This window comes from Onychomys torridus, chromosome 21 (assembly GCF_903995425.1).
Source record: "Onychomys torridus chromosome 21, mOncTor1.1, whole genome shotgun sequence".
Classification (NCBI taxonomy): Eukaryota; Metazoa; Chordata; class Mammalia; order Rodentia; family Cricetidae; genus Onychomys; species Onychomys torridus.
In genome coordinates, this window is record NC_050463.1 from 9,419,663 (window position 1) to 9,434,453 (window position 14,791).

Here is a 14,791-nt window from a genome sequence, read left to right on the forward strand (position 1 = left end):
CCAACTGAGAAACAAACATTCAAATATATGCGCCTCTAGGGCCAATCTCATTGAAGCCACCACACACATAGTATCTTCTATTACTTTTGTGTAGTAAAGTAATCATAATTCTATTTTGAAACAAGCACATTACAGTATAAACTGTAAAGTGCTCTTCTGTTTAATAGCTGACTTTCTAAAACTGTCCATACTTAAACAAGATACAATAATTAAGTGACTTTGATTATATTTAAATACTTCTCATTTTTTCTTGCTCATTTCAGTTGTAAACAGTGTTCAAACTTGAAACCCATACAAAACCTAAGTACCATTTCTAATAAAAGAATATGGATTCCTTCTTCTGTGGCAGAAGGTGAGCTGGATTTTTGTGTCCTAAAATTTTAATATTCTGTCATCTCACTGACTTACATTTCAATATTTGTGAATACTCATGGTAAAACTAGCTTAACTTTCCTTTACTGAAACCTATTCGCAAAAATTATAATAAAAAATAAGGACAAATATTTAAAATACTTGCGGTCATTTACAAGCATTGTAATCATAACCATATTTGAATATTTGACCACTTGTTTTTGTTTAATCATTAATCTCAAATACAGATCCTGAGGAAATCTTTCTGAGTCATACTTAGTGTTGGATGAGGTGTTGAGAGGGCTGTTACCTTCTTCTGAGTCTTTAATCAGCATGTAGGAGTCTGTTTATCGCACATATGACTGCTTTTGGCTTTCAGGAACAGGGTACATTGCAAGGTGTAACTTTTAGGAAGTCCTTAATAGTGAAGTCAGGGATCTAACAGGGATCATGCTGTGTCTACCAGTTTATTACATTTGTGTGTCCATGTCCTCCTCTGTAAGGACAATGCTCTGTAGGCGTCACCATGTCTGCTGTGCCTCTATTGAATCTGTATTGTTCAGCTGGCAGGCTCCACTCCTTTGTTACTTTTCCATTCTCCTCACTGCGTTGTCTCCTCAATAAAGGTCCACTTTGCCAGTGTTTTTCTCAGAGTTCGCTCTTCACAGCTATTGAGAGCTGTAAGTTTAGTTTGGGCAACTCAAACTAGTGAGAATTAGTTTGTGAAACTGTACACCCAGCTGCTGTGGATATCTCTCTGTGTAAATAAAGTTCTGATTGGCCAGTGGCCAGGCAGGAAGTATAGGCGGGACAAGGAGAAGAGAATTCTGGGAAGTAGAAGGCTGGGGGAGACACTGCCAGCAGCCGCCATGAAAAGCAACATGTAAAGATACTGGTAAGCCACAAGCCATGTGGCAAAGTATAGAATTAACAGAAATGGGTTAATTTAAGATAGAAACGGTAGATAACAAGCAGCCTGCCACCGCCATACAGTTTGTAAGCAATATAAGTTTCTGTGTGCTTTCATGGTTGGGTCTGAGCGACTGTGGGACTGGCGGGTAAGAGAGATTTGTCCTGACTGTGGGCCAGGCAGAAAAACTCTAATTATAAATTCTTTCCCCTAGACTGCAATTTCCTTTTTAAAATGTGTATTTGTACTTTTTGTGATATTCTTCGTTTGTAGTACAACTGTCTCATACTCTGGACCAATGAGATCCCATGTTACTTCTCATGAGCTTTTCCTGTCAAGCTGGGCAATACTGTTTTAGAACCTCCGTGATTTGAATTTCATCTTTCTTATAGTTACTTCAGTGTAACTATCAAGCCCTTCTGAAGCCAGAAACATGGTTCTTGTTTTACTGCTATTACATACTAAAATTGTGTCTGCGTCCCAATTATTTCTTCTGTCTTGCCTCCCTAATTAGTCTTCCTGCCAGAATATGGTCTGTGAGAATGGTGATAGAACATTTCATACATCTGTGAAGCGTGTTTGCCTTCTGTAAATTCTCATGTTTATTATCTCCAGTTTATTCATGCTTCCTCATCCTAGCATTTATGGAACCCCAGATGCTGGCATGTTTGTTCTTTCAACTAGATGACATCTCTGAAAAAAAGGGAAATAAACTTTTAGCAATATTGAACTGTGTGTTGCTTTCTAGAACATTCTGTGATTTTAATTTCATTTTTTATATGATTAACATGTAATGAGTTGCATTTTATTAATCACTTGTTGTGGTTCTACCAAGTATTAGGATACAATTCTGTGTATCATGAAACTACCCCTGCCTAATGTTCCAAAGGGATTCTGTTGCTTGGGTTTAACAAAATCCTGAGGAAGAAAGCATTCTTTCTGGTGTGAATACCTTCAGTAAACATTATCTGCACTTGCACACTAGAATAAGGCACTTCTGAGTTTGCCTTATAGAAAGTCTAGCAGTGTGGAATAATGTGCTCTTTTCTCTCACTAGTTCTGGGCATTGTTCCTCTGCAGTACGTGTTTGTTATGACTTTCACTTTTGATGACGGGACAGGAGTATTGGATGCTTACCTCAAGGATTCTGTAAGTAACAGACCTGCTAAAAATACTTAACTAAAATTTATATTTCAAATCTTTAATATTCATGCTACTTAGTATTACTTCAGTGTAACTTATTGAGACCTTTTGAACCCTAAAACTCAGTTTCTCTGTATTTTATTTTTAAAAGTATTTAAAGTAACTTAGAATATATAAAAGAAATACAGCCACATAAATCTAAAACTGTGTGGTTTATAGCTTTGAATTTTCCATTAGAAATCAAATTTTTAAAAATATGAAGTTGAGGAATCAAAATCTGAGTAGCCAATCTCCTCATCATTCAGCAGTTCCACTGCTGGGCCAAAGAACAGATATAGAGCCACACTGGTGTCACCTCACTGTACTTTGTAAGCCTCCATAGTTCTAGAAGGAAATGAAGTTACTTGATAAACAGGTATGTATTATCACCTAAGATGCGCAGGAGTCCCAAAGACCACTGTCATTTCTGACACTTGTAGTTATAAGTTGAGAAGTCCTTGAAGCTGCACTTAGCTTTGATGTTCCCAGGTTCACCCTCTCCCTGTAAAGCTGTGACTTAATTTCCTACATTGTGTGTAACAGTATCCATGGAGTTCTGGCAGCAAGGGAAGCTTGACCTAGGCCAGTGGTTCACAAACTGCCTAAGGCTGAGGTTTTTGGTGATTCCAACCATAAAATTATTTTGTTGCTACTTCATAACTGTAAATTTTCCTACTGTTATGAATTATAATATAAATATCTGATATGCAGTGTATCTGATATGTGACTCCTGTGAAAGGGTCATTTCACCAACACCTCCAGAGTCATGACCCACAGGCTGAGAGCCACTAACCTGATGTGACTTCATCAGGTATGTTGTCTAACTGACTGCCCATGTGGCTGATTGCTCTCCTCCTGATGCCAGGCTAATGCTAACTCCCCAGCTTCAGGTGACATGATAGCTTTCCCTAATGACCCGAAGCTCCAGTAAACAGGCAGCTCTCTGGCTCCCACCAGGCACGGCACACTAAAAGCTAAGAGGAGGACTAACACTTTGTTAGGGCAAGCAGTTTTTTCTTTGTTTCTTTGTTTCTTTCTTTATTTTATATTTATTTTTAATATTTAAGGTTTTGGTTTGATTTGTTTTTTTTGTTTTTTTTTTAACTTAACATAACATTGAAAACAATCCAAGTTGTCCAAGTTGAGGTTGTGATTTTTTTCTCCGGGCTGCAGTTTATACAATCACTTACTTATTGAATATTTAATAAGCAACTGCTGGGTGCCATGTATGTGTTCAAAATAGAACAGTTAGCAAGGCAAGAAAAATCTCTTCTCTAAAACATAGTGTAGAAGGGGAAGAAATTAAATAAATGTTTCTTAATGTTAAATCTTCTCATACTCAACACTGGGTTTATTTTCCTGGGTACAAAAAGTGTCATCAGCCTTGCTATATGATCTTACTGTGTGTCTATGTGCATCTCAAAGCTATTTTACAATTGAAGTGGAGGATTGGATTGGTTTTATCATAGACAATTTTTTTTTCTTTTTTTTTCTTTTTTGGTTTTTCGAGACAGGGTTTCTCTGTACCTTTGGAGCCTGTCCTGGACTAGCTCTGTAGACCAGGCTGGCCTCGAACTCACAAGATCCACCTGCCTCCCTCCCGAGTCCTGGGATTACAGGTGTGTGCCACCACCGCCCGGCTATCATAGACAATTCTAGTTTATGAATTCCACAACCTTAATAGACTGATGTATGTATAGTAGGTCATTTTAGCAAATTACTTACTAAAATTCTGTGCATTAAAGCTCTTCAGATAATGAATATTTCCTTTGTTTATGATTATTTTTAGGAGAAATTTTTCCACATCCCAGCGTCAGAAGTCCTCACTGATAACAACCTTCAGAGGAATCTGGAAAAGATCATGAATGTGATTTGTCCTCCAGGAATAAAAATTGGTATGCAGTATTTCAAAGGTGCTTTGTTCTCTTTCTTGAAAAAGCACCTAGTGTGTATCTAATCTGTAAACTATGGGTAGAAGGAGGCAAACTGGACCGAGGGGAATTACTAAGTGTGAGCAATAACTTTATCCATGTCTTGATGGGATAGCAGCGGAAGTAAAATAAATACAAGTAAAAGAGTTTAAACCATTTTGAAATATACTTACAGCATAGCAGTTTTGCTTACAGCATAGCGGACTGAGTTTGCACATACAGCCTAGAGACATTGAAGCTGCAATTATAGCAAATGGATGCAGTTTGCACAGCACACCTGTCCTCAGATAACTATTTCTCTTGTTTGACTCAGTGAGTTTCCTCTGTGGTATTAATGAGCTTTGTTTTTGTTTTGCAAAGTCGGTGGACTTTAGTTGGTTCTGTACAGATACCAGCTTGTCTGCTGGCTCCTGCACAGGTGACATTGTGCCCATTGTAGCTGCCGCCACCAGGCCCTTCTATGGCTAGTAATTCTTTTTATTGGAACCTGCAGACCTAAATTATGCTAAGATGTTTGATTTTTCTAGTAATTGTCCTCAGTGACAAGTCTCTCCTCTGCTTTTCCATTGCTAATGTGACTGTTAGATGTTGTTCCTCATCAGAGTTTCTTCCTCCACAGTTGGTCTCTGCATTCTAACCTCAGTTTCCCAGAGATGGGAAATGTTTCTCACTTGAAGCAAAGTTTAATTCAGATATGTTTGTTTTCAGTTTTTATTTGTGTTAGCTATTGTACTTACCATGCTTTGATTTTCAGAAATAAGTCTCTGAGTGTGGTAACTTTTGGCATATACAGGCAAATTTTATATATATTTACGATGTAAGTTATATTGGCCATGCACAAGAGCTTCTCCTTTACCCTGGGTGAGCTTGAGTGCCCTACCAGATGCCTGGCAGATGTACCAGAGCCCTCTGCTGATGTTAGAAATGAGCCTGCCCTGCTCCCCACCAGACTTGGAGTTGACATCATTGCTGCCGTGGTGGCAAGGCCCAAAGCTGCTCCCAACCTATCAGGTCACGTGAACGTTCTAAGTTCAGATTCCGCCTCTTTCTAGTCAATCAAGGAAAAGCCAAGGGAGGCCCATAAGCTGTCCGCACAAGAAGAGGAGTAAAAGATGGGTGAGACAGTTGACTGCCTCTGTTGGCAAGTGTTTGTAAACTTTTAAATCACTTTCATCTGAGGTTGGGAAAAAATGGTTAATCAGCATTACTTTGTTTAATGGCTGAATGAGATGCCCTCTTTGTCTGTAGATGCATACCCATGGCTGGAGTGCCTCATCAAGTCCTACAATGTCACAAGAGGAACAGAACAGCACATATGTTACCAGATATTTGACACCGTGGTTGCAGAAGACATCATCTAGTGCTGCTGTGCAGTGCAGTGTGTAGGGGATTTTACAGTCTTAAAAAGGTTATGATGTGATTCTCAGAACTCACTTTACTGTTGTTAAATTATCAATTTCCCTATAGTTTAAGTTCTTTTGTACAGAAAGACATTTCTTGGGAATGTTAAAATACGTTTTTGCTCACCATGCCTAGGGTAACTGCTAGAGTTACAAAATAAGGCCACATTTGGTGTGGAGCGACCAAATCTTCATTTCTTCTTTCAGTTCTTCGGGGGAGTTGTGTTGTTACTGACACTGAAGGTCCATGTTCCACCATGAGACACTTGATTCTGTGCTCTCCACCCAACATCCCCTAATTTGTTTTCTTTTCTTGTCCTAAGTTTTGTACCAGCAGCAGTTGATGTTAATGTGGGTGCAGATAAGGACACATTCTGTTCTTGAGTCTTTTGGCTTTCGTTGATAAAACAGTGTGGCTACTTGTCCTTTATCCTGTTCCATTTTACTTTATGTACAGAGGAATTGCTTAGCCAGTCCTGGGGAAGGAAGTCTTCCTGTGCCTTTACACATGGGTTATCTGCTTCACTGAGTTTGAGAGTATTTTGGAGGAGTGGCAGAATTGTTCTATTTCGTGCTGATGTTGCCCATTTTAGGATGAGTCTATCGATTTGAACCAGATGGTGTATTTGATTTCTACTTCTCTCTGTAAATATTAGTAGTTATTTCATCCCATACCAGCTAATGAGGTGATGAGGTTTAAGATTTTTCTGCGTCAGCTGTATTAGCTCTTTCAATAGCCTTATGTAAAAATGTTCCTACATTACAGTTGAATGGTATGCTTTTTAACACAATGGTATTTATTGAGTTTAAAATGAATATAGTCAGTCACTTTTGCACAAACATGTACATATATGTATATATGCATTTATATATTTGCTAAAGACTAAGGAGTAACAAATCTGTGCAGCTTATAAAATAATAAATAAATAAATGTACACATTACTACAGTTTCATTAATTTAAATGTCTGGAAATAGCATGATGAGGTAAGTACTGTAATTTGAATCTTGAATGCCCCCCAGGTGGTCATGAATTGAAGGCATGGTGACCTGCCCATTACATTGTTATGGGGTTGTGGACACATTAAAGTATGGGACCTAGGGAAGGAAGTTAGTTTGTGGATGGCATGCCCTGGAAAGAGGTTTTGAGAGCCTAACTGCCTCTTGTTTCCCTCTGCTTTCCTCCTGACATGAGGCAAATAGACCTCCTCTGCTTTTTGTTACCAAAATGTTCTGTGCAGACACAGGCCTAGTGACCCTGGACTGGAAATTCTGAGACCATGAGCCCCTTTTTTATAAATGTTTTATCACAGTAACAGAAATCTAATTCTGCAAGAACACTTGCAGGCCAGATATTTGGAGCTGTCTGCATACCAGGTTCTGTGCTCAAATCTTCACACATATTTAAACCTCAGAATAACCAAATAATCTAATAAGAAAGCTGAATCCTGTTGGAAAACTGACTTTAATACTGGAGTCATGTGTTGAGTACATGCCATCTATACTAGTAGCCACCCCAGCCAAGACTCTTAAGATAAGGATGGTTTGAGCCCTACTTTAAATAGCTGTAGGAAATAGAGAAAGAAACCAATGTGTTTTCCTGCATTACAGAAGTCACCTGTAACTGTCATCTCTCCCCATCTAACTGCAGAAGGTTGGTCTTCCTTAGGACTTAGTCAGGCTCTCTCCTCAGATAACCCAGCACCCACACTGCCCACCCTGTACCCTTCCTTGTCTAGCTCCATGGTTAGAGTATTGTTTAGACAAACACAAGTTTATGTGCCTATCATATCTCTTCCTTTCTCAGTTTTAGACTTTCATATCTAATTCTAGAAGCAATGCACACCCAACAAATTAAAAGATGAAATGAAAACACACATGTATGCATACATGGGAGAGGAAAAGATGGGCTGACAAGAACGTTAACATTGCTGCTGCTTTCACTAACCCTTATTTCCATTTCTTTGGTGTGTTAGTATGTTTCTACACCCAGCTGCCACCCTCCCCATCACTGATTTATCAATTTATTTGAGATAGTGAGAGACTGATGCTATTCAGTCTATGAACTCTTAATACAAAACTTTTAGGGGGATCCTCCCCTGCTGCCACACTAATCATCGCCTCCAGCACCAGTGACTACCTGACTGCACTGATTGGGAATAGGTAAGCCCTGATCTCTGGACTGGACAGCCCAGTTCTCTAACCCCTAGGCCCCAGGGGCACATTCCATGCCCCTCCCCAGCCATTGCACCTCTAGAGATAAGGCAGCAGCCTTCTTCTCTACCCCCTGTTGAACCATCACCTACTGCACCAGTGACCACCTGAGCCATACCTCCCCTGCATCAATTGGAAAGAGCATGGCAGCCCCAGAGACCAGGCAGCAGCCTCCTCTCCTGCTCTCTGGTGAACTATCTCATGTAGCACCAATGACCACCAAAGCCATATGCACCCCCTGGATGGATTAGGAAGAGGTAAGGCCCTGATCCTGCACCAACTGGGAAGAAGAGCAAGCACATGAGTCACAGGCCCTACCTGCACCAATTGTAAGAAGAATGACCCAGAGCTCCACCTGTACAGACTAATGGAAGAAATGGGTAGACTGCAGTGTAAGAACACATTAAATAACATAAACAGCGATATGATACCACCAGAACCTAGTGATGCTACAACAAGAAGACCTAAACATCTCAAAGCAGATGATCTAGAAGAAAATGGCCTTAATAACAACTTTATGAAGATGATAGAGACCCTAAAAGAGGAAATGAAAAATTCCCTTAAAGAAGTGCTCCCGAGATACTCCTATGATTACTCCTCAGTGATCATTCACTCTTTCAAATATTTTTATAGCTGACACGACACACATACCAGGCATGGTTTGAAGTATTTGCGATAGAACAAAGGGAAAATTGTACCACCTACCATCTCTGCTGTTAATATATAATATACACATAAAGCCCATGATGGCAGTTTGCAGTTTTGAACTTACTTTTTATGGATGGGTCTCAGATTTTGGAAACAGAAAGCACCCTCGTCTGTCTGTCTTAGATAGTCTGGGAGGGGTCATGAACATCTTTGCATGATGACATTCAACATATATGTTCTTCTTTGAGGATTCCTGGGCCAATGTATGCCAAGAAAAATTTCTGTTTAGCCATTCCATATACACAGCTCAATGGCAGGTTCTATCTGGGGCTCACACCATATTAGAAGCTGTTTTTTGTTTGTTTGTTTGTTTGTTTGTTTTTAAATCTGGCATGATTTTGTTCAGAAAAAATTTAGAAAATCTAGTGTTTGGTAAGTATACTTGTTTCTATATAACCAAATCGGTCTCAGTTATGTACCTCCCAGAGGCAATACCTGAATAATTTCTGCAACTATAATATATGTTAGTTGGTCTGTTGTAAGCATTTCTGAACTGTTGGTATTAATCATGTGACCACACCATAAAGGAGATCATGGAAATACTGTATACCCGAGATGCTTAATTTGGGCGATATGTTTGCAGTCATTAGAGTGTTATAATATATTCTGGGTCTGTTAATATGCATCAATATGAGTTGTTCCTCTATTGTAATAACAATAAATGAGCTATCATTTCAGACCAATGATAATTTAAACATATTTGGAGATGGGGACAGGAATGGTGAAGAAGTGAATAAAAATCTTTGTAATGTTAAAAAAAAAAAAAAGAAAATGGAGGAAAAGACAAACAAAGAATTGTAGGAAATCAAGAAATTCTTTAAAGCCAAGAAACCCAAGAAAAAAACAAACAGGTGAAAGAAACAGTTCAAGACCTGAAAATTAAAATAGAGGCAATAAAACACAAATTGAGAGAATTCAGGAAAAGGAAAATCTGAGTGAATGAACAGGAACTACAGAGGCATGCATAACATAGTACAAGAGATGGAACAGAGAATCTCAGACATTGAGGATATGATACAGGAAATAGATTCATCAATCAAAGAAAATATTAAATCCAGCATTTTTTTTAACACAAAACATCAAGGAAATCTGGGACACCATGGAAAGACCAAACCTAAGAATAATAGGGATAGAAGGAGAAGAATTCTAGCTCAAAGGCAGAATATATATATTCAACAAAACCATAGAAGAAAACTTTCCCCACCTCAAGGAAGACATGCATGTGAGGATACAAGAAGCTTATAGAACACCAAATAAACTGGACCACAAAAATGCCCTCTCATCACATAATAGTCAAAACAATAAACATGCAGAATAAAGAATATTAAGAGCAGCAAAGGAAAAAGGTCAAGTAACATATGAAGGCAGACCTATCAGAATTACACCTGACTTCTCAATGGAAACTGTGAAAGCCAGGAGGTCCTGGACAGATGTTCTGCAGATACTAAGATACCATGGATGCCTGCCCAGATTGCTATACTTAGCAAAACTTTTAATCACCATAGATGGAAAAAACAAGATATTCCATGACAAAACCAGATTTAAACACTACATACCCACAAGTCCAGCCCTATAGAAAATACTAGAAGGAAAACTCCAACCCAAGGAATTTAGCTGCAACTGCCAAAACACAGGCAATAGCCTTACACCAGCAAATCACAAAGAAGAGAAACATACACACAATACAACCAACAACAACAAAACCAAAAATAACAAGAATTAACAATCACTGGTCATTAATATCTCAATATTAATGGATTCAATTTGCCTATAAAAAGACACAGGCTAACAGAATGGATACGAAAACAGGATTCATCCATGTGCTGCATACAAGAAACAAAACTCAACCTCAAAGACAGACATTACCTCAGATTAAAGAGTTGGGAAAATATTTTCCAATCAAATGGACCTAAGAAATTAGGTGTAGAAATCCTAATATCTAAGAAAATAGACTTCAAACTAAAATTAATAAAAAGTGATGGAGAAGGATATTTCATGTTCATCACAGGAAAAGTCCATCAAGATGAAGTCCCAATTCTGAACATTTATGCCTCCAATACAAGGGCACTTAGATTTGTAAAAGAAACCTTACTAAAGCTTAAATCACACATCAAACCCCACACACTAATAGTGGAAGACTTTAACACCCCTCTCTCACCACTGGACAGGTCTGCCAGATAGAAACTTAACATAGAAATAAGGGAACTAACAAAGGTTATGACTCAAATGGACCTGACAGACATCTATTGAACATTTCACTCAAACACACAAGAATATACAATCTTCTCTTGTCAATTCAGCATAACCTGTAACATTTTTATATGGATTATCATCTTCACTGCCAATCTTAGGCAAAGTTGTGCAAGATGTAAAGATAGTTTTTCAGTATCCATTGTCCAATTTCAGAGCTCCACTCCAAAATTAAACTGACTTCCTGTCTCCCATATAACCCTGACTTAGTATAACTTTCTTTTAATATTTTATTCCCACACACACACTTCAAATTTTATTTCATCTATGCACAATCCATGAGGGTTGCCCAATAATGTAGATACATTAAAACTGCCCTATGACTTTCTTCCCCAGAGCTTAAAATAATCCAACAGATACGGCAGCATCATTAGAACTAACAGTACGTTTTCAAGTGGCCACTGAAGCAATTTAATCTTCACCATTTGGACTTCACCTTTACTGTCATGTACATTGCTGGCATTTGCAAAATTAGGGTGAATAGACAAAACAAAATCCTGATAAGGGATAGATTCCATTGTTTTAATAAATACAGCCTAATGATGACAAACCAGAATTTATTTATTCACCAGTTATTCAGTGCTTGTCTTATGCTGGGCACTACACAAGGCACAGGGCACATGGTATCCCCAAAGCCAGGACACAATCCTTAAGCAGTGGTAAGTAGAATGGTCTGTAAGATCTTAGTAAAGAATATGGCACATGATGTAAAAATAGTGAGTTCTTTAATTTCAGTTTTGCAGAGAGGAGTTTAATCTTTTCGCTTGGTCCATAAAGAATTTCTTGCAGTAACTGCAAAGCAACTGTTCAGTCAAGCTACTTTATATTAATTATTTCATTTGCCTGAAGAGATAGAAATCATGTAGTTTTCTCCTTATGCAATTAAAAAGACTTCTGAGCCAGGCAGTGGTGGTGCATGCCTTTAATCCCAGAACTTGGGAGGCAGAGGCATGCGGATCTCTGTGAGTTCAAGGCCAGCCTGGGCTACAAAGCAAGATCCAGGAAAGGCGCAAAGCTACACAGAGAAAGCCTGTCTCGAAAAACAAAAACAAAAAAAGACTTCTGAACATTAAGTATTGTGTTTAAATAGTTTTGTTAGGGTACAAACAGCTTATTTGGAAATAAAATCAGTATGATTGCTAAAATGCTTTTATAAACTATGTGTCAATAGATATCAAGTCTTTTTTTTTTTAAGATTTATTTATTTATTTATTTATTTATTTATTTATTTATTTAGTGTGTATATATAGTGTTCTGCCTGCATGTATACCCGCAGGCCAGAAGAGGGCACCAGATCTCATTACAGATGGTTGTGAGCCACCATGTGGATGCTGGGAATTGAACTCAGGACCTCTGGAAGAGCAGCTAGTGCTCTTAACTGCTGAGCCATCTCTCCAGCCTGATATCAAGTCTTAATGCAGTTAGTAGTACCTCTCATTTCTATACAGAGAATCAAGTGTATCTACAGAAGTCTAGTGCATAATCAGGTATTTACCGAAGACTTGAATTTCTAATATTTCTGTCCACTCTGTTTTAAGTAGTGGTAATTATTGTAACATGAATTCTGAATTGTATTAGACAGTTATAACAAAAATTTTGTAGAGATTTTTCAAAGGAGAGAATATTAGAAACAAACCTAAAGGTTATCTGGTTACAGCCAACTTACAGTTCTTGTTGAAGTTGAAAAACTGAGCTAAATTGCAATCTTAGGCATTAACACATTTATTTGTGAATGGAATAGAGCAAATACAATTTCAATAAATCTCTTCAATCAGGAATTCCTGGCCGTACTGACTGAATCATACAGCATACAAATTTATATCCTAATTTTATAGGCTATCAAGATCTTTGTCACCATTTTATGTTTTTAACATAAAATATATACAAGTTCTTTCATGATTATTTTCTCATGCAATGTGCTAATATAGAACTATTGTTTCAGTAATAAAATGTGGCTGTAAAATATTATCGTCAAAGCTCTACATACCATAGGAACCTGTTTTAGGGCAACTCATGATTTTGTAAATGTGTATCTTGCCATTTTAAATTAAATTATATTATTATAGTTAGTACATACCAAGAGAAGACACTTGATTGTCAGCTAGGTGTTGGTGGCAATGGTTGGTTAGTTGTTGGTATCTGAGTTAGTTAGGAGTTAGTTAGTAGTTAGTTAGTTAGTTGTTGGCATTGCTTCATACTTCTGTACTTCCTAAAGTCGTATAAGTCCTTTGGATCCTTAATTACAAATTCTTCTCACGAAATAAGCTCTTTGATATTCTCTGAGTCCTTTACATCCTTGTTTTTAAGGAAAATATGCTTCAATATGCATTTACATGTAGTCTGCTCATTTTTGATAGTTCTAAGATGTAGCAGCTTTAAAAAACAAATGTGTTAAATGCAATCCATGTTATACAGTAACATAGCTTACTTCTTTAATATACTGCCTGTACTTCTCACTAAGAATTTGCCATTTTTCCATTCACAAAGAATTTAATCTACTTTCATACATAACATACAGAGAGATGATTTTTTATTGCAAATAACTACAATGTAATTTCAAAAAATCAAAAGGATAACAAAATACTGCACATTGTAGAAATGGTAAGCTTTTTATCAACGCTGTGGTACAGGTATGCACATGCTCCAGTGTGCATGTGGAGTCTATGATCTCATGTGTCAGTCATCTCCATGAATCGTGAAATTGTCTCCTTTGCTGCTTCTGCCAGCTGGCCCAGTGTTTAGGGATTCCCATCTCTACCTCCCATCACCCTGTAGGCGCAATGGGATTAGACACACAAGACTACTTGTTTTGTGTAGCTACTACCCATTGATACCCCACACTCTCATTTGGTAATTTGTGTTGAGGACTTTTATACTCTAGGCACTAAGATCATAACTTTTCTGAGCTTGTTTCCAAAAGGAAAGCTGTCTAGCCTTCTCCAGGTGAGGCTTCATCTATATGAAAGATGTTAAATCTATAAGAATATTCACAGAGGAAAATTATCAAATAAAAGAAAATATAATGGGAGATCGCTACAACTGGCAGTTAATGAACATGTACTTTAACAGCTGAGGAGAAAAAATGAAAGCACTTTAAAGAGAGTCCATGGGAAACAGATAGCAGCCATGGTGTTGAGCATGCTTCTAACCTCTCACTTTGCATGGTGCTAGGCACAATTCCACTGTGTTTCATTATGGCTGATGAAGTGCTTGCCAGCATTTTCCAATGTAAAATTATTTCTTTCCAGGAACCTAGTCATACAGTGGCAAATGGGTTTATTAACCACCACACAGATTGGGTTATTTTAGAAAATAAGATGTACTAGTTACTCTCACAAAAATGGGGACTGTTGCCATGTAGCCTTCTTAAATACAAAGCAAAGATGCATCCCTTTAGATCCATCTGCTATATGAATGTGTAATATTTTTTATATTGATGTATATGTAATCTAGCAACATTAATTTACATGTCTCTATCTCCATCTTTGTCTCGCATACATAAACATACACCCACATACACACATAAATAATAAAACAAATATACACACAAATACACATTGCCGTACATAATCCAGAAGGCTTCAGTTCCACAAGGAGCAACAGTTTTCAGGTCTTCTGTGGAAAAAATATTTACTCACAATTTGGGGAAATATTAGAAAAGGTGTCCCACAGCCTTTTCTTGGCTTATTATCATGCTTAGTACTGATACACCTAGATACAACCCAATTACCATTCTTAAAAAATACAACTCAATTTCCTAGTTTCCTTTGCTGGTAGGAATGGTCATGTGACATTGTTCCAACCAATGAGACAAAAGAATCCATAGTGCTTAACTGTTGTGAAAGTT

At 37.7% G+C, this 14,791-nt stretch overlaps 1 protein-coding gene across 4 annotated transcripts in view; it reads left to right on the forward strand.

Annotated features, from left to right (window-relative positions):
- LOC118571689 (protection of telomeres protein 1-like) overlaps positions 1-6,706 on the forward strand; it is a 53,108-nt gene extending 46,402 nt beyond the window's left edge. For all 4 annotated transcript variants that reach the window (XM_036170903.1, XM_036170905.1, XM_036170904.1 and 1 more), the window contains 4 exons: positions 264-352; positions 2,319-2,410; positions 4,233-4,338; positions 5,623-6,706. In XM_036170903.1, coding sequence (XP_036026796.1) covers positions 264-352; positions 2,319-2,410; positions 4,233-4,338; positions 5,623-5,735 — 400 coding nt within the window. In that variant the 3' untranslated portion in view covers positions 5,736-6,706. The remainder of the gene's footprint in view (positions 1-263; positions 353-2,318; positions 2,411-4,232; positions 4,339-5,622) is intronic.
- Positions 6,707-14,791: the final 8,085 nt, after the last annotated feature.